Source organism: Ambystoma mexicanum, chromosome 4p (assembly GCF_040938575.1).
Source record: "Ambystoma mexicanum isolate Mex_15411 chromosome 4p, UKY_AmexF1_1, whole genome shotgun sequence".
NCBI classification, from domain to species: Eukaryota; Metazoa; Chordata; class Amphibia; order Caudata; family Ambystomatidae; genus Ambystoma; species Ambystoma mexicanum.
In genome coordinates this window covers 472,362,600-472,388,248 of record NC_090927.1, presented here as the reverse complement: position 1 = coordinate 472,388,248, position 25,649 = coordinate 472,362,600, and the positions used below count along the sequence as shown (strand labels likewise).

The following is a 25,649-nucleotide window of genomic DNA, read 5'->3' as shown; positions in this document are numbered from 1 at the left end:
TGTGCCTCAACTACAGCGACCTGCCTCATGTCCTACCTGCCTCCTCAGGACTGCTTCCTCTACCGTGGGCTCACTCGCTTGCTTCTCGCTGCCTGCTCCGTCTATAAACCAATGTGCCCCTGCTGTCTCCATCTACTATTGACTGCTGGGTTCTCTTCCACCCTCTACCTAAGGTGACTTGCGTGCCTGTTCCTATTGTACCCCTCATCTCTCACTGACATCTCCCCCTGCGGCCTGTTTCCCCCACATAGGTCTGAGATGCCTCTACTTCTACTCCACGGCTCCAACTGCACTCCGGCTGACTCCATCATCTACGGTCTGCAACGTTCCCCTCCATTGACTTGTTCGCCTTCCCCTTTGTCATATTGCTGTGCCTTCCGCCTCCACAACCGCGGCTCCAGCTACTCTCTTGCTGGCTCTCTCCACTTAGTGCTGCAGAGTTCTCCTCCTCCGTCATTGTTTCCCTCCCTGTCATTGACCTCTCTGCTTCCGCTTCCACTCCTTATGCTTACTACCTACTCCTTCTGCTGCAGGCTTCAGAGATCACCCCCCCCCCCCTCAACAACTGGGCTTTGAGCTCTCCTACCACCACTACTAGTTTAGCCCCCACCCCCTCCCTTCTCACCAGTGTTTCTCCTCTTCTGCCCAATAGTACTACTACTTTTCAGTGTATGTCCCCTGCCTATTCCCCTTCCCTTTCTCCTCCCCCACCGTCTGCTCTACTTCTCTTACATACTCCCTCTAACTGCCAATCGTTCCTGACTCATTCTATTCACTCTCCGTTATGCTTCCTTCTCTCTCTCTCAACACCGATACTCTCCCTCCCCCACCCCTCTTTCCCCCTCCCTTTTCCCCCTCACATTACTCTACATTCTTCTAATGCCCATCTCCTTTCTCCATTTTCCCCTCTCCTCGCACGCCCTCTCTATCCCTCTCCCCAATAACTCATTGCCGCAACCTTATCTATCCTCCTCTCACTAACACCTCTAATGCCTTTGATGTCGCCCTTTGGAACACCAGATTGATCTGTAACAAAACCTCTACTGTCCTTGACCTTTTCCTTCGCCTTAACCTACAATTTCTCTGCATTACTGAAACCTGGATCCCGCCTCACAATACCTCTGTTCCTGCCTCCCTCACCTCCTCCTCCTCCTCTTCCTTTGAACATGTTCCCCGCACCACTGGCCGGGGTGGTGGTCTTGGCCCCCTCTTTCGCCCACTTTTCACCTCTTCTCCATCCCCTACTTCTCTACCCTCTTTCCCTTCCTTTGAATTTATGTTCAAAATCTTTAATTCTCCTCATGCTATCTCTTTCCCCATCATCTACCACCCCCCCCTGGGCCAGTTTGCTCCTTCTATGAGGACATTGACCATCTCCTCAGTCTTATTTTCCCCAGTCCCACTCCACTTCTTGTTCTTGGTGACTTTAACCTCCACCTCTCTTCTAACCATCCCTCCTCTCCTCTCTTCTCCATCCTCGACTTCTACCTCCTCTCTCTCCTCCCCTCCTACCCACCAATCTGGCTCTACTATTGATCTCATCTTTACTTCCTCCTTCTCTGCCTCCCACACCTCCTCCCTTCCCACCTACCGGTCTGATCACTCCCTACTTTCTTTTTCCCCTCTCCCCTCCCTCTCCCTCCTCTCCTCCCCCTCAATCCTCTATCTCTTTTCTCCGGCGTGACCTACGCTGCTTTAACCCCTCCCGATTTCTAGCATCCCTCTCCTCTCCCCCCTCCCAATTCTCCTCTACCTCCGCCTCTGATGCCTCCTCCATCTCATCTTCCTCCCTCTCTACTACTCTTGATCTTTTCTACCCCCTCTCACCATTTCGCCCCTCTCACAAACTTGCTCAAACCTGGCTTTCTTCTCATCTCTCCTCTATGCGCCGCCTCCTTAGGTGCCTTGAACGTCAGTGGCTCAAACACCCATCCCCCTCTAACCAATCTGCTTATTTCTCCTATCATACCCTCTACGACTCATGCCTCAATTCTGCGAAATGCAACTACTGACCTTCTCCAGTCACATTTCTCTCACCCTCGCCGCATCTTTCAAACTTTAGCCAGACTTCTCTCTCCATCTTCTTCTGATCCCTCCACCACCTCTTCTCTCACTGCTACTGATCTTGCCTCCTCCTTTTCTAGCAAAGTCCTCAATCTCTGGCAAACTATCATCTCCTCCCTCTCCTCCTCCTTCTCCCACTAACTTTGCTATGTCCTCTTTTGCTCCGGTCACGCATTCTGATGTCACCCACACTGCTTCCACCTCTGACCTTATTCCCTCTCCCCTCATCCCTAACATCTACCCCCTCCTCATTCCCTACCTCACCTCTTTCTTCAACATCTGCCTCTCAACTTCCACCTTTCCTTCTCCTTTTAAACACACTACTATCATCCCTATTCTCAAAAAACCTTCTGCCAACCCCCATCTTGCCTCCAACTATCGCCCCCATCTCTCTACTACCCTTCCTTTCTAAACTTCTTGAGCGTATTGTCTATTCTCAAATCTCTTCCTTCATCTCCAACCACTCACTCCTTCCCTCCACCCAATCCGGCTTCTGCCCACTGCACTCCACTGAAACTGCCCTCACCTCTGTTCTCAATTCTCTCCTTTCTGCCTGCTACGCAAAGTACTCCTCCATCTTTATTCTCCTTGATCTTTCTGCTGCTTTTGATACTGTTGACCATCCTCTCCTCACCTCTCATCATTTGGCTTCAAGGACAACGTTCTTAAATGGCTCTCCTCTTATCTTTCTAGCCGCACCTTTTCTGACACCTGGGGTGGCTCCTCCTCCCCTTCTTTTCCTCTCAACTACAGAGTTCCCCAAGGCTCTGCCCTTGGCCCTTTTCTTTTCTCACTCTACACCTCATTCTTGGCTCCTATTATCTCCTCTTTTGGCATCTCGCACCACTTCTATGTTGATGACAACCAGCTCTTCCTCTCATTCTCCTCCTTCTCTCCTGACATTCATGATAAACTCTCTTCTTGCCTTTCTGCTATTAAATCCTGGATGTCCTCACACTTCCTTACTCTGAATACTGATAAAACTGAACTCCTTTTCTTCCCTGCTATCACTGTTCCTCCTCCCTCCCGCCTTATTCTCCCCCTGCCCAGCTCTCCTCCTCTCCCCTTTCCCACAACCTTGGTCTCCATCTTGACCCTTACCTCTCTCTATCTCACTACATTTCTCTCACTGCTAAATCCTGTCACTTTCACCTCTATAACATTCGCAAAATTCGACCCTGCCTTACCTTGCACGCCACTAAACTTTTAATTACGTCCCTCCTCTTCTCCAGACTCTTCTACTGTTCCTCCCTTCTCTTCAGACTCCCCTCCTCTCATCTCTCCCCTCTTAAATCCATCTACCACTCTGCCCTCCGCTCCCTATGCCTTCTTTCACCTCTTGACTCCATCTCCTCCTCCCTCACGTCTCTAGGTTGGCTCTCTTTCCACTCCCAACTCAAGTTCAAGTTCCTCTGTCTTGTTTTCAAATCCCTCTATGATCTTGCTCCCCCTTACCTCTCCTCCCTTCTTTCCTTCTACACCCTTTCTCGTCCTCTCTGCTCTGCTAATCTTTTCCTACTCTCTCCCCCTCCACCCTGCACCTCCTCCCGCTTCCGCTCCTTCCAACTCCTTGCTCCTTTCCACTGGAACCGCCTCCCCCTTCACATCTGCTCTTCTCCCTCCTACCCTTCCTTTCGCTCTTCTGTAAATTCTTACCTCTTCCACTCACCTCACCTTCTCTTCCCCTTTACCCTTACCTCTTACTCCTCCTTTTCCTTACCCTCCATCTCTCCTATCCCCTTCCTCCCTTCCCCCCACTTGATTGTTGTCTCACCTTCTCTGCTCTTCTTCCCTCACATTCCTGCTCTTTCCCCCGTTCTTACCTCCTCTAACATCTACCACTCCCTTGCTCACCTCCCCCCTCCCACACCCTCCTCTCCACTGCAATATTGTAAGTTGTTCTTTATGCTGTTATGTTGTGGTTCAATTCTCAACTTATGCTTGCTGTATGTTTACTTGTTCTTATGTAAAGCACTTTGGAGTAAAGGGCTATATAAATTCAATAAAATTTAATTCACTAGTTTAGGGTGTCTCGTGTTCCTTCCATTCTGGTGCCGACCAGTGGCCGATGAATAAAGATCCGGAGGTCAGCACAATTATGTTATTACTAATTGCGATTAGTTTGCGAGGTGGAGCGGTAGTCAGTGTGGCACCACACTAGGAAAGAATGAAATGGGAGAAGGCAGGCTCGTTTTGCTCCAATCATGTTCAAGTAACATATGTTTAGCTATGGGGGCATGATGTATTCTAACCAATCGGGGTCATGAGAACAGCAAAAACATGCAAAGTTGAAGTGCAACTCGATACACATTGTATTGGCTGTATTAAAGTACTGTCCGCTGTGAGCCAGTTTGTCAGCTCTCATCAATCAGTTCTGTTCCACTGTGCTGTTTGATTTGTGCTTGCCCAGCAGTAGTAAACATTGTTACTTCTTGCCTGGTGTATGCGCCTTCTTGGACTACTAGTGGTAACTCATTGCTTACGAGGCCCTTCAACCCCAAGGGATAAGGGATTGTCGAGTGCCACCTCCAATAATCTGTCCTCTGCTCGATCCAGCGCGGTGGCAGTTTGAGGGTGTCTAGCCTACCAGAGCTTGCTCAGAGGTCGTGAGTCAGGGCGTTAAGACTACCGGCCAGCCGGCCGAGGGCTCAGTGCGTACCAGAGTGATCTCTGAGGTCAACGCTTCCGCTTCGGGTGCAAGACCTGCACTATATCCTCCCTTGTCTGGGACCTCTCATGGCTCAGGGCTTTCATGCCCTCCCACCCAGGGCGTGACGCAAGGCTTCAAAATGGCGAAGAGGCACGTAGCGGAGCCTGCCAGGCCAGCGGCCATCTTGGATCCAACGCAGGGCACGCCCGTGCTTTCGCCCATTGAATGGGATTTCCGAGATGGTCCCAACCCCTTCCTTCTGGAAGCGGCAGCGGATAATATGGTACGGGCATCTGGTCTCCTCAGGGATATATCTACCCATTGCAGCCTTACGGCTATACACGCAGGCGCTTCATCGCTTTGACCAGGAGCAGAGGCCCAGCTCCTCGGAAGGTTGGGTCGCTAGGGACCTGCCGGCTAGCGAGGACCGCTTCTTCGAGGGCTTCCTCTTCCTCATGCGTTCCCCTCAGATGAAGGGTCTCCTGAAGGATATAGTGCAGGTATAGTGCCTCCCTGGCTCCCCTTCTCTGGGTACTCCTCCCGTTCCTCCAGCGCTGCCATTCCACTGCTAGTCCCCTCCCTCCCCGCATCCCCCCCGATCCAGGCCCTACCGGTTGTTCAGACCCCACCACCTCCTCTTGTACCACCAACGCCTCTCCCTCAACAGCTGTTGGACCTGTCTTCAGTAGCGGACTAAAGGGGAACCCAGTCAGCACCTGTGTCCCAGGGCCCACACTCCCCTTGGTCTGTAAAACAAAAAAGGGGTGGGCACACGATGTGGACGCCCAGGACGATGAAGCCTCGGCATCCGTTAATGTCTTTAATGACCTGCCGTAGTTCTTGGGGGGGTCCCTTTGCCTGAGTAAGCCCCCCAGGAGTTGGGGTTGCTAGCAGAGGTCTTGGGTAAGCACACCATGATCCGGTCTGGCATCCCTCTCCAGAAGGATATCCTGCAGGGGGTGTAAATATTTTGGGAGAAGCCCAGGGCCAACGCCCAGATGAACAAAATGTTGAACAGCAGGTTCAGGCTGACAGACGGGTAGGCAATCCTCCTGGCCTCCCACCCACATTCTTCAGTGGTGGCTGCAGCCTCATTATATTCTAAACTATTGTATCATAGTCTTCCTCCACTGGAGTTACCTCTAGTTGTCTTTCCAAGGAGGACAAGGTCCTCAAGTCTTTGGGAAATCGCTGTTATTCCATTTCAGGACTGCATCTGCAGCAAGCCAATGCAGACACCCTCTTGGCTGCGGCTAACCAGAAGCTGTGGCAGGAGCTAGGGGAATTTCTGCCCCGAACTCCCTTCGGACAAGCAAGACTCCTTTAAAGCTGGTCTGGCAGATGCTCGGCCCATTGCGCAGGACCACATGGAGTCTTCGGTGTCCGACATCGACACAGCCAGCAGAGGGCTGTGCCTTGGCGTCCAGATGAGGACGATGACGTGGATGCACGCCACTAAATTTTCATCTGACGTGCAGGAGCGGATCATGGATCTGCCCTGCGACGGCATGGACCTTTTTAATTCACCAACTGATGATGAGTTGAGAAAGAAGAAAACCTCCACTCAAACCGCCAAGTCCTTGGTCATCCTGACAAAACCTGGACAGAAATCCTTCCCTCAGTCTCAGGGCGATTCATGGTGCATGGTCCAGAATGGAAGCCCACCTACCGAGCTCAGGGCTGCGGGCCTGGCCCTCAAGGAAATTTTGCCCCTCATCAGGGACATGCCTTTTTCTGGTTAGGGTGGACAATTCTACTACAATGTTTTACCTGAACAAGAAGGGTGGCACCCGTCTAACCCCCCCCCCCCCTCGCCACGCCCTGCCACCTCTGCTGCATGGACACAGTATTGATCAGGGAATGGGCCCTGACGGAAAGGAGTTTGAATTGCAGCAGCATACCTCCCGAGGGACAGCTATGCAGAAGCAGACCAGATGAGCCGCTTGGGGTTCAACGCCTACGAGTGGGAGTTGCACACGGACTCCTTGTTGACCCTGTTCCAGTTTTGGGGGTTCTTGGACCTGGATTTGTTCACTTCCCCTCTGAATTGCAAGCACCCCCAGTTTGCGTCATGCGCAGGACTTCATGCCCAAACCTCTTGCCCAACGTGGTCTCCATTTTATCTGAATCAAGAGATCTGTTTGCTGGTGTTCTTCCTCAACCCGCAGTCCGAGGCTGAGAGGACCCTGCATTCCTTAGACCTCAAGAGGGTCCTCCAGTTTTAGCTCTATCGGACAAAGTCCTTCAGGAAGTCGAAGGCATTGTTCGTGACTTTTGGGGGCTCCTCCCGCGGCTCCCAGGCTTTCAAGGCTACCATCGCTGTTGGATGGTTCAGGCCATTTCGGAGGCATACACAGCCAGGGGCAGACCTGTTCCTGAAGGGATTCAAGCCCATGCCGTCAGAGCCAAGACCACAGCTGTCGCTTTTCAGAGACATGCTTCATGGGATGTCATCAGGAAGGCAGCTACTTCTGCCACTCCGTCAGCCTTCTGAAGCACTTCTCACTGGACACCAGCTCCAGATTGGTCAGGCGGTTCTAAAGAACCTTTTTGCTTCCTCCTAGATATGAGGCATGTTATCACAGCTCCACCCTATGTTCTTGTTCGGTGGAATCACCCACAAAAATGGAGGAAATGGGACGGGATTTATGAGTAATTAAAGTTACTCACTATAGTGACAAGAGTACTCCATAGTCCCTTTTCTTCCATGCGTCCCACCCTTCTTCCCCTGCTAGTATGCCAATGGATAATATGTAATAAGTGTAGCCATGTATCTAAGCATCCAATATGTTCAAAGGGGACTGAGGTGAGGTGCCGGGGGGCGCAGCTTTCCCACACCCAATTCTTTTCCCCCATGTGTTACACTAAATTTAAAGGGGAAGCTCAGTTTTTCACTGCCAATGGTTCTGGTTCCGTCCTCATGTTGGGGGACACCCACAAGGATGGAGGAAAGTGGACTGTGGCTTATGAGTGCTGTAGTCACTACGGTGAGGAACTTTTTTCCATCCGATAAATTGCTGCACATCAGCATGCTAGAGCTGAGGGCAGTGTTCTTGGCCCTGAAGTCCTTCCATCTCAATTTCTAGGGGAAGGTGGTTTGGATGTTCAGACAAACACCACCACCATGTTTTGCATTGGAAAACAAGATGGCAGCCGATCATCGCTCCTCTCATCTGAGGCCGAGTCACTCTGGAAGTGGGCCCTGACCCACAGCATTTTCCTGTTCCCCTTTCATCTGCCAGGCATCCACAACTCAATTGCCGATTCCCTGAGCGGGTAACTGCACTCCTGCCACGATCTAGGGGGGAGCTGGCTTTTTCTGTGCCAGAGTTGCATTACAAACCTGTCAAAAAGATGCCCATGTAACAGTCTATTTTAAAAGGTATACAGGAATGTTATCAGAACCTACAGCTTTATTGCACTTCTGTCAATCAATTGCTCTAGTCGCCTCATTCACTTTAATGATCAGGGGTGTGAAATCCACCAGGCCTGGACTATCTGAAGTACTGAAGACTAATTCCAGTCGCATAGAGGTCCCTGACATGGTCTTACCACTTGTCCTTCGTTCTATTTCCATGGATAATTTGATTGTCCTCCATTTGGCCTTGATTAACCAAGCAACAGAATTTAGCTGTGTCTTTATTTGTTGCTGTGTCTTTATTTGTTACTGCCTGGAACAGGTTATCCCAGATTTCATCTCATAAGCTTTATATTTAGGTACTATCAATTTGTTGGAGATCCTTCTGGCTTCTGTGATGAATGTGGTGATGTCATCACTCCTTTCCTGGAGGTAACCACTCCTAATGTGGCGGTAGTCGCTACCTGGCCCTGGGGGTGGCTATTTGAGGGAGGATCACATGAGGGGAGGCAAACCCCAGGTGGGGGGGCCGGCAGCAACAGATAATGGTATTCCCCCTTTCCCTTTTAGGGAAATCCCTTCCATTCCTCATGCCTTGATGGCATACTGTGATCACCCCATTCAACAACCCGTAAAGCCTGCTGACAGTATCCCTCAATATTCTAACAAACGGAATGATAAAGATTGATACGAGGAAGAGGAGCTGAGTAACTCCGAATACTCAGAAGAACCAGAAGGAGCAGTCTAGTACTTGGAGGTAGCTGATTGGTTCCAAGCAGCTCCCTTACTCTTACGTCCCGTCTCCTTTCCTCCGTACTGCATGGGCGTCCCTTCCAAGAGACGGGAGCTGAACCTTTTTCACCAGAAAAAACCTTCTTCCCCTTTAAATTTAGAGATGAGCTGGGGTGCGGCCCTGGGAGCATGCAATGCCCTGACTCCGCCCTCTGGTGCCACACTTAAGTCACCAATTCCGGGTCAACGGGAACGTGCCGAATTCACCAGCGCTCCTGTGTTTGGCTTCGGCCATGTAATTCCACGCACGGATACTTCTTCTGTCTTTTTATCATACAGGTAGGGCCTCTGTTCTCCATCGTACCCCGCAAGGGAAACTCCTTCCCAAGGACCCGCCTGCGCGGGAGGGCCCGCCCAGGTTCTACTACCAGCACGTGCACTGAGGCGTCCCCGGCTACCAGCCTACAGGTCAAGGGATCCTCAGATCCTGCCGGTGACAGTGTTGAGGGACCAGAAGGTTCTTGTACCGCGGCTTCACCCGAGAGTATACAAGGTGTCCTGTGAGTCTGGGATCCGCATTCAAGTTGTGGTACTTTGAAAAGAGAATCCCGAGGAAGAATCATGCCCTTTAGGATTTTGAATTACATTAATTGTTGAAATGACTTGTGAAAGGGAGTTCTTTCCCCTGGTGTGGGCTTTAAAGAACTTGGCAGCCATTCCCAGGAACTGTGAACATTATCCATTTGGAACTTGTGTTGGATTTTACCTTTTTGTTGAACTTTAACATTTGTGCACTTTTCAAGCCAAAGGCAATACCCTTAACACCTTAGAATTCGTTTTAGAATGAGAGGGCTAGGATAGGATTTCAGACACGGGACATGTTTTCTTTGGACATCTTGACACAGGAGGTACGGAGTGATGACATTGCTGGATTCATCACACCATCCTCCACTTAACAATACATAACGTGCGCTATTGTGCCCTAAGTGTAAGCTTCACATTGTATTCATTTGTGGTACTTTATAAAGGTACCCGTTATAGGGTTAACACTGCAGTCACATTTAGTACATCTATAATCTATGTAGGTGCTGAGAGGTTTTACCATTTGTTTTTACTAGTTTGTTCCCAGTTTGACAACCCCCTTACAATTTACTGATTTGAAAAATCCTAAATTCACTCTAAATATTGTAAAGCACACACCTAATTAGAAGAAACTCTCTGTGGCTCCTAACACATATCCATTTGCCCTATAACAAAGTGGGACAAGGGAGCTTTTGAGGCCAGGGTAAGCCACCAGATTTTTGATGCACCCCTTGGAAGTGGTATATGTAGGATCGCCCAGAGCTCAGGGGATCTTTAACGGGCTAACCTATCAATGTATCAAACGAACGCCTAAAGTATTTCATGCCAGAAAACCTGTCCCGTAAAATGAGAAAAAGTGTACTGAACTACTATCATAGTTGGGTACTTTGGGTGAAAGAAGCCCACATGTAATTGGCCTCAGGGATGATTTTTCATTAACACAATACATGCATGCTCCAGAATCTATTCACAGCTCTAACAGATAGTGCTGCTGTTGGGACATGCAAAGCCACGAGAGTGAACTCATTAAATGTGCTAACCTTGAGAGAATAAGCAGAGACCATTGTGGCTTCAAACCCATGAGCACATTACTTGACTGGAGTGTTCTAATCACTGCAGCCTGGCAGGCACCCAGGTGATGCTTAGAACATCCTTCTCAGAAGGGCCCTAGACAATTGTAAGGGCTTGCCCCAGAAGGAGCACAAGGAGACACCTAGAGCAGGAGGAGGGAAGGTGCTTTGTTTGTAAAGAGTGCCATTGGACCCATTGGAAAAGAGTAATCGTCTGAAAAAGTCTTTCCGTACTAGGATCCTATCATGGGGGGGACTATGCCTCATGGGGGATCAATTGTAAAGGCCAAGCAAAGAAGTGTGCTAGGGCATAAAACCCCATGAGACACGAAGTGTGTTGTTGGATATTTTCCTAGGTGTGGATTTCTCTGAACTGGATAGCTTAGAATCTGGACTGGACTATGGACATTGAGCTCTCTTGGCATACTCCATCATTTTATTTGATTTTCCCAACCATTCGAACACTGGTTTCTGAGAATCCCATTTTTTGTTTTTGGTTAGTTATTTGTGTTTGACAAAGACCCTTTGGATTGGTTCAGAACCTGCGGTTTAATCCTGAATAAAAACAACTGTTATTTTTCATTCACTATGTGCAAGAATGTTCTGTTGCTCCTCCCTCATCAGATCAATGTGCGGAAGCTCAGGGCCCATCATAGTAAGAAATGGCTTTCTAAATACATGGGGAAAAGAGTTCCTGCCATGCTATACATTAACAGCTAAACTACTGGTTCTGCAAAAGCAGGGTATGTGTGGCAAGGGTGATGCCTAAGCCTGCATTCGTAAATATCTCTGTTTATGACTCTATGCATGATGACCAGCAGGTTGAAGGCGACACATTTGGGTTGTAAACCTCTGCAAGAATCTTGGGGCTAAAGCAGTTACTGCAATCTTGTTTCAGCGTGTGTTCTCCTCAAACTAGATGTTTTTAGTTTGCTTATATTTCTTCTGTTTCATTCAATGGATGTTTTGCATCTTTTGATTTGAATCCAAAATGCAACAGTTGACTTACTAATTAAATTCATTTTTGATAGTATCTCCTGAAGGTTAATGAAATCAAGATTAAAAAGGGCGTTGACCTACTTCAGAATCTAATCAAATACTTTCATGCGCAGTGCAAGTAAGTTCTAACATTTTTAGATGACTATTAATACATATAAAATGACCTCTTACCCTTTATTGTAAAGATTCTGTTGGTGATGTATGTTTGGCAGCATATGCACATGCTATGAATATTTCTAATGCTGCTTTGTGTGCCTTGCTGTAGCATAATAGTTACTGTTCTTTCACTGACAAATGTTTATAAAGCACTGCCCAGTTTCTTCCTATAGGCCATGATGTTGTGACACTAAGGTTTGGTAATTCCATTGCCCAAATTTTGGATAACTCCAGGGTCCTGGGGTGAACACCTTATGTGTTCCCTTCAATGAGTTCAAATTGAGGAAGAAGGAAAGTGACAATGATCTCTCAACCAGATGGCACAAGATGAAGACATTCTCTGGCAGTGTCAAGTGTTGCCCTGATACCGAATTGTTCCTAAATTAATGACTGTTCAGTTTAGTGCTAAATTCCTCCCACCTTAGAGACCCCCAGCTCTTTTGCTGAACTTTGAGACTTTATACTTTTAATTATTTGTGTTTTCTGTGTTTCTTTTGACTTTGGGGTCTGACAAACTGACATAGGCATCATGGAAATCTAAGAGACACAGGGAAGTCTCTTAGATTTCCCAAAGGTTTAAATCCCTTCTCTTGGTGAAACTACTGTTTCCAAGAGCAGTGAAGTGAAATTGACTTTACTTACATTTTGTAACTTTCTAGATCCAGCACACACTATCTTACCATAGGGTGCTGGAGGGGTTACTTAGTATCCCCTTTGTCTAGTTTCTCATGCAACATTTGTATGTTACCCTTTCTACAGTTAATGGCTGGAGGCAGTGGTTTACGTTTTACTACCATTTTGTGTTTTTATTGAGGACTGCAATTTCAGCTGCAGTAAGGCAGGCACCCATGGGTGCCCAGTTTGTCAAAATGGCCCGGTCTTCTTTTTTCGCCAATTCTTGTTGGAAAGGTGCTTCTTGAGATTTACTCTGCATGCCAAACCAGGTTTGATCCCTTTGTTCGTTTTGTCTTTGGCGGGATTCGCGAGTGAAACTCTGGCTCCATCGTGTCTGGCACGGGCAGGAAGTGAGGTGCTTGAAACGCCCAGTGCTGAATCCCCTTGGTTACAGGAATACACCCTAAGGTGATTGGCCGGCTGGCTGTCCTTTGAGGACAGCCACCCTGCTGTGTGATTGACAGCTAGGCTGGAATTTGGGAGAAAGCCACATAAAAGGTGAGGCTTTTTGGTTTGGAAGGCGAAGTCGACCACTTAACGAAGGAATCCGAAGAAGAACTTGGAAGAGACGCCTGCTGCAACTCCTGGACCGTTGGTTTTCCCGGTGAAGCCCTGCTGCTGTGCTGAAACTCCGAATTCGTTTCGACTAGAGAAGCCCTGCAAGGACGACTTCTCCCCTTGGGTTGGTGGGACAAATCAACCCCACAGTGAACTTGTTTGGACATCCTCTCGGAGCTGGCTGTATTTCCACTACTGCCGCTGGAACTGAAGTGCCAGGGAGAGGAACACCAAACCGAGTGGATCGCTTTTAAGTCGGATTTGAGTGCCAGGAAGATCATCCGGACTCCCCTGAAGCAGGACTGACCAAGCCTGAGCCACCTCAACAGTGCGCTGTACCCCAGATGTGAGGAAGGTCTGAAGTGGTATCCGTGAAATGCAGTGATGCTATTTGCTGTCAGACGCGAGGAGCTGAAACTGCAAAGTGCTGCTGAATTGAAGTTTGCCCATTGCTGCCACCGACCATCCCATTGCAGAGCAGGAGTCCCCAGACGTCCTCCCTCTTGTCCCCACGACTGTGGCCCAGGAACACCAGGATCTGCAGAGCTGTACAGGAACAGAAGCCAGCTGGAACCATTTCTTCTAACCAAACATACTGTAAAGTTAAGAGGACTTAGCTCTTGTGGTGTAGCCTTACTTGTTCTCAGTTGAGACTTGTCTTGGTTAACCTTGCAGAGTTGCTTACAGCTTTGCCCCTCACAAGCCTCCCAGTTTTTGGCCCTTCAAGTGATTTTGTTTTTACAAATGTTTATAAAAAATATTGTGCAAGACTTTTACTTACCTGCAAAGAAGATCTTCAGCTCACCTAGACTTTGCTCAACTAACATTGGCTGTCCTGGCTCACTGAGAGTCTTCTTACCTCTGTATCTGTGCTTTACCTTTCCCCCAGGAAAGGGTTAATTTACTTTGCATTGGAGGGTTCAAAAAGTACTTAACCAGTTTTATTAAGTATTTGTTAACCTTTGTTTTAGTCCCTTATATATAACCTTTGCACCAAACTCAGCATTGCTCTAAATGTACCAGTGATAAATGAATGTCCACAGTGTCCTAAGCTATTGAAGTCACCTTAGGGTGTAGGAATTGTCTGTGTGCCATCCCCAAAGGGTATCAACTGATTAAAGAAACTAAGTGGGTTTTGAAGTGTATTTTGAAGTATTACATGTTTTGCTCCCTTCTGAAGAAGGCTTATATAACGGACTGTTAAATAAAATAGTCTAAGCAAGAAACCTTGAGTGTAAGAGTTTATTTGAACACTTATCCCTGTGCATCTCTGTGTAACCACTCTACTACTCACATTGACCCCTCTTGAAATGAGCCTGGCTGCTCAGCCACGCTACCAACCTGTGTAGAACAGACATACCAAAGGTTGGGTTCATATTGCCAGGCGGTCAAGGTTGTTGTAGTCTCCCAAAGGGTACTGCACACAGTCTTGCCTAACAATGACATTATATGCTAGCATGTAGAAGCAATACCATTTAGGTTTTGCTAAAGAAAACCAAGTCAGTCACGCAGGTCTACTCCCAGGTAGAGACACTAGAGAGGTGGCCTTTCTGGTTATGATCAGTCATTTTCAACTATGTCTGACCATCATGGTTGACTGTTGCAAACCATGGTCTACTATGCTCTGGGGACGTTAGGGGTGGTTTTTCATGACCTGGCAGTGGTCAACTATAGCCTGTGGATGGCCAATTGTAATCTGGGGAGAGTCGACTATGATCTGGAGATAGTCACCATTGTCATCTGAGCCTCACATGCGTGTGAAAGATTCCATGGCACAATGGCAAGTGGAAGCTTCCAGAAATGATGATTTGTAAACTCAAATTTGAGTGAGAGATGCATCTCATTGCCGAAAAGGTGGTTTCTACTGCTGGACAGCTGTTTGGTAGCTACTGAAATAGAAAAGGCACTATCCAGTGCAAGATCCTGATATGGACTGAAACCTGGGACACAGTAGTGGCAGTAGGCACAATGCAGAACTGCCATAATAGGTGGAACAATTGCAAGTCACATGTATGCAGTCTCCTTGCTACCCAACATCGTGAAGCCACAGTAAGAGGGACTGTAAAGTGGGTGCACCTCACATCCTGGAAGGAAAAATTGTCTGTGCTCTAGCACCTTGAAGCATCTTATGTTAGATGGAATTATCAGTAATCCTCTCAGACCAAATAACCAGACAAACCTAAGGAAGCTGGTAAAATACTGGTTTAATCTCAATGAAAGAAAGCAGGGTGATATGACAGCTATCAAAGTAGATGCTCAATGTTCGCACATAGTTTTGCTTGTACAGAGATTATATACTTTCACATATGTAATTTATGATCTTAGGTGGCATTTTATAAAACCCATCGCCTTGGAGGGATTGGAAGAAAATATCTACTTCTAGAATTATACGCATGTTAATATCTCATTGGCTGTCCCCTGTCTGTAGGACACGCCCTGAACTACTTCTATGTATGTCACAGACTGAATATAGCAGAAAATATGGCAGCAGACTAATAACTGCAATATTGTATATGGCTTTTGATTGGTTGGCAACCCTATTCAACCTTGTACTTTTGGCTCCTTGGAAGCACTTGAACAGTATGAAACCTAGGTGTACAAGCTGCATCAACTTGGTCTCTTGTTTTCCAAGTTAGTCCATTGCATTTCATTGACCTGATCCTTACCCATGGTCCATCGTTTGTAGTTGACATTGTAGTGTGCTCACTGTTCTAGGACATTTGAGGGAGTGTGAGCACACAACTATCTCAAATCAAGCTCTAATGAATAGTCTTTTTGAGTTCTTCATCGCGTGTTGGGAGACACGATTTTGTCCATTACAGCCTCTCAACTGACATTTGATTTTATTAAACAGGGTGTCATTTCCCTTTCTGGCCTTTAGAGACTTGCTCACTCCACCTCACATAGGCTTTTGCCATTGTATTTGTCCAACACATGGCATCTGCAAATGTCCTTGTCCCTCATAATCATAGCAGAAATCTATATGGCGCACATGGTCTGTTCATTCAACTCCCTTTGTGCCTTGCACCCATCTCTTGAAATAGCCTCCTTGACTTCAGGCCAACATACTCCCTTATTCTGCACACAAAAACATCTTCTTCGTTCATTCTTCAATTGCAATCCTAGGCTCATATTTTTAGGTAGCTGGGTTGATTCGGTAACTCGGCCCGTTGTCCATTTTCTTCCAATGGCTGTCCTAAACGTTATGTATATGCCTCTTTATAGCAAGCTTCTATATGCGTTGTCTACCTTGCGTTACAGCATATTTACAGTTATTGGTCTGCAAGTTATTTCATCTTATTTGCACGATTACTTCATTTTTAGGTACATGTTTCTCTTCGTGCTTCAGTTTCGGCGTCAGTCTTAAGTATTTTCATATTGTTTCTAGTTAGGTTTATATATCTTCTTTATGACATCATTCTGTTAGACTTTTACTTAGCGTTCATCCATGATTCCCATATTGGCAGTGGGCATCCTTCTTGGTATCTTCCTTCCACTGTCTCATCGTGAGGGTATCTTCTGAATGGCTGTCTGAGTGTATATCATCACAATCGACGCGGTATGGACATGTCACATGAACTCATGCATGGGTTCCCAATTGTAGCTGTTTGTCTGCTATTCCAATAAGACGGTGATGAGGTGGGGGGGGCTAGAAAAGAGGCATCCACCTGCTCCTCTACATGTCCAGGGTAGCCACATGAATCCAAACAGACCCAGGTGCATAAACATGAGACCTATGGGGGCTATGTTTTGTGAATGTAGAGCACGAATGGGTGCTAAGCCATCAGAAGGCAAGAATCCGGCAGACAATGCTAGGTTTCTTTGTTTCTTGCATAATTATCGACAACATTTCCACGAAAATGGAGATGAGGAATTGGTGCAGGTGAATACCAGGAAATGAGGCCATGTTAAGATGTATGTGAACCATGCAATGCATGAAATGTATTGTAAGAGGATTCAATTCAACACTACAGCTAAGTCAACGCCTAGTCTATAATACTGAATGAAAACCCTTATTGATATATCTTTATGTCCAGTTCATGCGTTCTGGATGACTACCCCTATATAACACCCCTCTCTTGGAATCCTCCTGACCCCACTGAGCCAAGAAGTAGTTCTGTTTTGCAAGTTAAAAGGTTTATTTGATAATTTAAACAATAGATATATATCACACTTTATAATAAATTAATAATTGAATAGCACACTTCATCTGATATGATAAAGATTAACAACGGAGAATCTGGCACCAACACGCTTCTCTATAATCAATAAGGAGTTGACATGAAATGGATAAGGTAGCACACAGGTGAATAGGAACAAAAGAAGAAGGTGGTACAGAATGCTTTATGTAAGCTCAGGTGGATGCAATATTCAATGAATGCAGTACAGAAAATACTCAATATGATTCCAACCAAACAATGTAATCACTTTTCTCTGGCTATTCACTCCCCCCCCCTCTTTATGCAATGCAAGGAAATGGGAGGAAAGCACACAGTTCTCAGAAATGCAATCAATGTAATTCAGTTCAATCCCCCCCAAGCACGCTTAAAGAAAACAGATAGGAGTTTTGAAAACACAGGCCCAAATGCTTTTATATGTGCTAGCAATGGATGAGAAATATGCTGGAAATGCTTTTAATTCCCTTTCAGAGGTTCAGGGTGAGTGGTATCTAGTTAATATTAGTCCAGGCTCACTCTTGCAATGATTCAGGAATGATTAGCAGGTTAAACGAATTTCTGGCAAATGGAAGGCAAGCAGCAGCAGATTTTTTTACACGTGGAGAATTTGCAAATCGCGGTAAAATTCGCGAATGCGTGTTCCGCGATTGCGGTAAAACTATAGGGGGTAGGAATGCGGTTCTAGGTTCGTAGGAAAGCCACGATTCTAAGCTTTCAGATGAAAGTTATTGCAAGTCTATAAGACAAACGGTCGCGGAGATATGAGCGATTTTGTGAAGGTCGTTTTTCAGATCTGAAATTTTAAAAGCTCAAAATGACAAGTGCAGCTTGCAACTAGAAAATGACAAGTGACAGCTTTACAAATGACAGGTGACAGTTAAGAGACAGTTCTACTTAGATTAAAATAGGATTGAATTATATTATTTTAACTAAGAGATTGGTTCTGCAGTTTTCTAGGTACTCGCACTATATTCTTGAATGAAATGGACATCGCCACGGATCTGGTCAGGTTTTGAACTGGATTCTGGTCTCTGCACTTCACAGTGATCTGGGTCTGCTCTCTCTCTGGATTCTGAAGATTGAGGGATTTAAAGTCTGGATCTTTCTGCACAGCTTTCTCTGGAGATTGATGGAGGTAAAGTATGGATTTTCCCGGCAGAGCTTCCAGCAGCAGATGGATTTGAAAGTCCCTATCTGTCCTGTCTGTCTGCTTTTATGTGTTTTCAAAATGGGTGTGTGTGAGCAGCATCACTAGCCCCTACCCCTCTCCACTTGCCATTGGTCAAACTTCCATTTCTCATTTGATTGGGGGAGCTAAATTGTGTCAGAGTGATGTCATTTTACAGCCTGCAGAAAGTCCACTCCTCCTGTCAACTTACACACAAATCTAGATTTGATAAAAAAAAAAACATATTTCATAACTACACAGTGGTTTGAAATTACATGCACCCATCACATATCACAGGAGGTATACCCTGTTCAAACTCTGCTCTTCCTGGGGGCTTGCATTCAGAAATGGCGATATTTTGCACTTTTTAACTGGTTTGCAATACCGGACATTAACCCAAATTTACACACATGTTCGCAAGGAGTATGGACATTAGTTGATGAAGTGTCAGATTTTTCACATGCACACATTTTGAGTAATACCCTCTTTTCTGCTAAAACCCCCCTGAACATGCCACCGGTTCGAAAAACCTCTTAAAATGTGGGCAGAAAAATCACAAGAATTATGGTATCATTGATAAAATTTTCACATGTCCGCACCATGAGTTATTCATCTTTTTCTAAACAATATTCTGGCTACAAAGGGGTGTGGTTTCCCAGGTCACATGGTGGAAATACTGGTTTATCCAGTTCTGCCAAGCCAGCTTGCTCTCACAGGCAGTGCCCCTCCCAGCTTCTGCCAAGAGGAAGCTACATTTTACGACCTCTGTAATAAAACCTTTGCCTGAGTCAAGACAGGCTTTGTTCAGAGCTCCTGTAGAGCACAGGTAATTCAATTATCAGATAGATGGCATATCCTTAGTGTGGCCAGCAAAAGGCAGATAGGCCTGGGAACACAGTTGTGACTCAAGTTTCACTCCTGATGGGGGTAGCTGTCAGGCAGAATCAAGTTCCTTAAGCCAGACTTTCAGCTAACTGTCATGTTTTTGTTGCTTTTTAAATTAACTTGCAATTTTACACATGCAGCTAGAATGCTGATTCTAAGTGCAAAACTATGACATTTCAACAGTTACAAAGGCATGTGACACCAAACATAGGTCACTCATTTAATCTAAACATTTTCGATTTTAGTGTCTTTAAATCCAGTGCAACTTAAACTGCTGACTCCATAGCAGTTTTGTTATAAGCATTGTTTTGGGCTCTTCATTTCCCAGATTTTGTAAGCACACAAAACTCCATTCTGCCAAATGTCTGCTGGTGTTCAGTGAATATTTTGCACATGTTGCAATGTTTGAAAATAGGCATTTTGAGCCTGCCTTCAGAGAAACACAGGGTGGTTTTAAAACGCCGGCTTTTGGATAGTGGTGAGTACTGGTACTGCACCCATTTTTGGGATTTAAGAAATGAATTCCCCACAATTCTAGGTTGCATTTGGCAATCAGCATTGCCATTCCCAATGGTTTCAGACTACTGTGCGGGTAGTCCAATGGTGGTTTTAAAGCGCTTTGAAGCTAACCGGCGCTACTGTTTTTCCTTTGGCAACCCATTTCCCTCATGGCAACCCGGCCTTTCATTCTCGCACTGGTGGGTGGCAAGTGAGGCAACCATTTTGGTGTGCGCACAAACTGCGCAGCTTTCCTGGATTTCGGCGCACATGTGGGTTTTCCGCCATCTTGAATTTTCTAAGCCCACAGCACCAAATGTTGTAGCATGATAGCTTAAACGTGGGTCAGGACACCCAACAGTATCAATCTGCATGTGACCTTGTGCAACCTTAGGAGTCCGGAAACCACCAGGCCTACGGCCTACCAGCCAATATTACCCCTGAGTCATGCAATAGATGCGCCCTGCAAGCTAAACTGCCCAGGTGTAATGCCCTGAGATTCATATCCTTTCTCATGAATGAACCTCAATGGCCACACCAAAAACCCTTCTGCAAATAAAGAGATCCAAAATGTCAAGTCAAGTGAAGGGATAAATTACCAATTACAATGTACATGCAGGGACACATACAAACATAAAGGCACACACACAAAAAACTGGTCTAATCCATATTGTTCTGGTCGTACAATCTTAACAATATACACCTAGCTCAGGGACTCCATGCATCTTGTACCCAGTGTGGGCACCATAGCAGCTACTTCATAAATGACAACCCTTTATCAAAATGCATTCACACACTTACGAAGGCACATGCACCTCGCAACACTCATGGCCCTTATCTTGTAAATTCATCAACTGATATGTTACTGTATAGCCATCATATCCAGAGATGCCCCAGCTGGCTCAACATTGCATGAGTATTCTAGTAAAAATGTACATTTTCCAGCATGGGTAACATTTTTCTAGCCTGGGTAAAGATGCCAGTGGCAGTTCAGCTCACCTACACAAGCTGAGCACACAACAGCTGCTCGTCCCACCAGTAAGCACAACTTCATCCACGCCTGCACCTGTAGTGCTGGCTTCCACCACAAGACACCAACTAAGATGGTGGCTATCGCAGTGTCACTGGAGCTGCTGCCATCGCCAGCCTTACAACCATAACAGGCAATTGGTGTGCCCCCTTGCCTTCTCACCTCTAGTCGGACTGCACTGGCCACTTGTCTCTATCTCCAGGGTCATCTTGCATTCATCTGCCTCCTAGTCCCCCCTGCCCCTCAAATCACCTTTTTTGACCCCTTCTTTCCTTTCCTTTTCTCCTTATGCTTGTGCTCTGCAGTAACATGAACATCGAGACATTGTTTTGCTGATTTGGTTTCTAACGAAGATGATACTGGATTCTGGGACTGAAAGAGAACGCTCAACAAATGAGAACTAGAACAGACCCTCACCTATTGTTCACTCTCCAGAGAACTTGTCCTGAGACTATTAAGTTGCCATCTGTGAAAAGCTCCCCAGGATGGAGCAGCAGCAGGAAATGACTGTGCAGCATCTTCCAGACCTTCAAATAGAGCATGTGTAGGCAATGGGGCGAGGGGGAGATCCTGTTCCAGCGGTATCACAAAACATGGCAAATTAACTTGGTTGGCAGTGCCGAGACTTGGCAGATACCACAGCAACAAATGGCACAGTGGGCCAGAGAGTGTAGGAGCAGTGTTGGCAGGCCAAGAAACCATGCACAGAGCACTTCATTGGACACTATAGCACAAGCATGGCCTGGATTGTGTCCATTCAGCATCAGTTACCCCCACAGAAGTCTTACGTGTGGAAAGTCCCCATTGGCAGTCGTAACACAGTATAACCCATTCACTAACAGTGCCTTGAGAAGCCAGTGCTTGAGGGTGGTAGGAGGACATCGATGTTGGAGATTGAGAGTGGTGGGAAGTGATGGGTGTTAGGCGTGGAAGGCATGGGTAAATCAAATTTGATGAATACACTTAACAGGAAGACAAACCATTTAAGAGGTCATTTTGGTTGTATCTGGGATTTTCTTTTAGTGAAGCATTACATTACCTTAAAATGTGTACACAGGTGCTAAAAATTCCCATTTTGTTCTTGATGGATTCAGTTACTTCCTTCCACATGAGCATCTTGTGGTGACATATACAGCCCTGTGCATAATCTACATCCTCTGAGTCTGGGGGAGATATGTCGTCCTCCGCATGAATAGGACATGCCTCAGAATCCATATGTTGTGCAGCATTGCACACAAGAGGGAAATCCTTGCTGCTTTCTCTGGCTTGTACATGAGAAGCTGTCCTCTGTCTGGTGTACTCATCTGAACCTTCCTTCAGTAGGCCATATGCAGATTCCAAATGGGAGTCATGGCAGAATTGGATGACTGCAATGTTTTTGAGGTGCTGATCAATCTTACTAAAGTATGGCTGGCCTCGGTCTTTCTACATTCTTGAAGGGACATTTTGGGGAAATTGTACTTCGATTTGGGAAGGGTCAAAGATGTTTGCTCATCCTATATGACATGTGTACACCCCCGTTTTAAGCTGTACCATCCATGGTACCACATCCCCCATAGTGTTTGTCCCATTGCTGACCCGTCACAGCGAATATGTGCAAATTATGGTCTGCTCAAATTATTTCACTGCATTTTAAAAAAAAAAATCTTTATTTTTGACTTTAACGAGTACATCAGAGCGTATATGGCATCTCACAAGTAGTGTACATACATAACAATCGTAATTACGTCTTATAATAGTTTATATCATATAATGAAATTAACAGACTACATTGTCATCGACTCAGTCATCCGTTACCGCTGTTCTTAACTCATTCACTGGGTGTATTTCGAGCCAGGTAAGAATGGTAGTCTTGCCAGATATCACGGTCTGGCAGTAACGGGGAGGGTGTAAGCATATTGCTCCTCATTCTCCTGGGCCCAACTCAGTGAAAGCAGCCATTGTTTCTCTTAGGGGGTTTCCATTCCTTCAGTTCAAAAGTAAAGTTATTTTGGCAATCATGCAACCCATGTTCGCAAACACTCTGTGGCTTTTGCTCTGAATATTAGTCCACAGCCCAAACAATGCTCTCAGTGGGTTCTTCTCCACCGGGGAGCCCATGCCAGACATGATGTCGAGAGCTATATTCCAGAAATCTTCCAATTGAGGGCACCCCCAAAACATGTGTAGGTGATCTGTTGCGCAGTGGCACCTGGGGCAGTGCTGCTCTGTAGGTGGGGACATTTTTGGAAGCCTACCAGGGGTAAAGCCTGTGTAGTATCTTAAATTGCATGAATTTAAATCTAAAATTGAGAGATACCCTCCTAGTGTGAGTGCACATATGGGACCATTGGGTATCAGTAAGGTCCATGTCAATTTCTTCAGACAAGCGAGCCTGAGCTTGTGACATTGGGGAGAGGGGGGTCATTTTTTCTAGTATCATTTTGTATAAAGTACATAGGATGTGTCTACAATCACCCGAGTTTGCTATGTACACCAGTATGGGTGTCTCAGCGGGTTCCCAGGGGTAGTCTGGCTATCTAGCTGCCACTGCAGAATGGTTTTGATAGTATTGAAATCTTTCTCCTCCTGTATCCACATGTCTGGGCCTCCAGGTCTCAGGCGTGATACATTTCCCATTCGGAAATAGGGCTGCCAGAGCATTGTATCCCAACCCCTTCCACCTTACTTGGATTGCCTTATCCCGGGGAAATTCCAGATCGGGAACACCGGTAATATGGGTGGTTGGCCCCTGTAATGGTGGTTGGCCCCTGTAATGGTAAAAAGTAAGTGCCATGTTTTCAGCGTAGAGGAGACAGGGTCCAGTGGGGAGTCATCTTTAGGCTGAAGGTCAAGCACTAGTGTCTTAAGATCTGTGCACCCTGCCGCTAATGGTTCTAATTTGACATGTGGAGGAGGACGCTCTGTAATATACCAAAAGGAGGTGAATTGTGCCTGGGAAGCCGCCCAATAGTGTTCCAAATGGGGTGCTGAGAACCCTCCCCTCTCATATGGGATTGTCGGGTCCACCCATTTCTTTTGGACCGCACCGAAGTGCCACAAGAATTGTGCGAAAAGTGAGTGTAGCTTGCCAAAGTAGGATTTTCCAGGCCATAGCAGGACATTAGTGAAAATATAAAGCAATTTGGGCAGTAGGGTAATTTTTATTAGGGAAAGTTTAGCTATTGTGTAGAGCGGGAGACGCTGCCACCTGTGTGTTTTTGTTTTCAGCGATTGCTGTGGCTGCTTCGTAGTTTGAGGAGAACACCGCAAAGGGAAGAGTCCAGGATACTCGTGGGTATTATCCGTAAGTGGAAATATTTCGGCTTTGGGAAAATACATTTTAAAACCAGAGAATTCACCAATTTGTTTAATGTCTTGTAGAATGGGATCAATGTTCAAGTGTGGGTCTATGACATATAACGACATGTCGTTCGTGTATCAGCCATGGGTTCGATGGCCAGAGCGAGCAAGATGGGGGAGAAGGGGCAGCCCTGACGAGTGCCTCTACCCAACTGAAATTGCCCGGACACGCAGGAGTTAACGAACACTCTAGCTAATGGTTGTGTGTACAATAATTTGATATCGTATCATTTTCGGACCTATCCCCATCTTTTCCAGTGCCACCCACAAGACCATATCGAAAGCTTTTTGAGCATCGATAGTGACTGCCACTGCCCGTGCCGAGGGGTCCATACTGGCCATGAAATTAAATAGTCGCTTAATGTTGAGCGATGTTGATCTTCCGGGGACGAACCTGGCTTGGTCGGGATGGACCAAATGCGGCATTGCAGAAAGTAGGCGGTTGGCAAGAACCTTAATGAATATTTTCGTATCGCAGTTCATTAGTGAAAGGGGTCTTGTTTGAGGAGTACCGTAATCGCAGCCTCCCGCCGTGACTCAGGAAGCAGCGAGTCAATTAGAGATTCTTCCCATACACTAAGGAGGGTAGGGGCTAGTGCTGCAGCGTATTCTCGATAAAACTCTGCGGTGAGGCCATCTGGTCCAGGAGCCTTGCCTTTGGGTAAGTTGGAAATGACCGCCATAATATGTTCAAGCGTGATGGGGTTGTCGAGTGTCTCCCTGGCTTGGGAATTAAGGCGTGATCGCAGGATGCCCTTTAATAAAGCATGTATGGCCTGATTACCACAGGGTGGCTCTGCGGTGTATAGGTCACAGTAGAAGTCATGAAAAACTCCCACCACTTCCTCATCTGGCCACTTGGTGTTGCCCTCCTGATCAGGAATGGAGTCTACCTGAGATTGCCCTCTTTCTATCTGCACCAGTCTCGACAAAGTTTTCCCCGGTCTATCTATCTCTCCGTATTTCCTGGCCGTCTGCGGTCTCAAGGTAGCGCACCTCCCTAGTGCATGCGTCTCAAATACTTAGCGTTCAATACATATTTGTAATAGTGTCTGGGGTTGAAGGGATTGGGAATATTCTGTTTTGAGCCTCTTGAGGGTTAATTCAGACTTCTCTAGGTCCCTCCGTAAGCTCTTAAATTCTGTCGCTTCCCTAGATATCGCCATCCCTCTAATGTAGACCTTAAAGACCTGACGCCCTGGTAGGTGGATCCTGCCGTGTTGCAGGCGAAGAACGTGTCAATATTGGTCTTGATGTCCACCCGGAACACTATCCTCTAGTGCAGCCAACATGAACCTCCAGGTGCAGTTATGTCTGCCCCGGATCAGAAGCATCAAGGGCACTGGGGAGTGATCTGACGGCGTACGCGGTGTGATATCCACATCCGTAACCTTCCCGATCAATGAGCAGGTTATCAAGAGCATGTCTATACGAGATGACATATCATGAACTTTAGAGTAAAACGTGTAGTCCCTCGTCTGGGGGTGCGCTGTATGCCATGCATCTCCTAAACCCTGGGTTGCGGTGCAAGTGTTGACTTAGTTCTATCAAGCCAGCAATCTAGTATCAGGTTCATGCCCCCCACCAACCCCCCCACCCCTCCAAATCAATGGTATCCCGTTACATGCAGATACTATCCTCTCAAAGGAATCAAAGAACTCTGGGGAGTCAATATTGGGACAGTATGTGTTAGCAAGGATCCGT

At 46.5% G+C, this 25,649-nt stretch overlaps 1 protein-coding gene across 3 annotated transcripts in view; it reads left to right on the top strand.

Annotated features, from left to right (window-relative positions):
- Positions 1 to 25,649, top strand: part of ASAP2 (ArfGAP with SH3 domain, ankyrin repeat and PH domain 2) — a 2,176,645-nt gene that overhangs the window by 576,713 nt on the left and 1,574,283 nt on the right. For all 3 annotated transcript variants that reach the window (XM_069606005.1, XM_069606004.1, XM_069606003.1), the window contains exon 7: positions 11,488 to 11,573. In XM_069606005.1, coding sequence (XP_069462106.1) covers positions 11,488 to 11,573 — 86 coding nt within the window. The remainder of the gene's footprint in view (positions 1 to 11,487; positions 11,574 to 25,649) is intronic.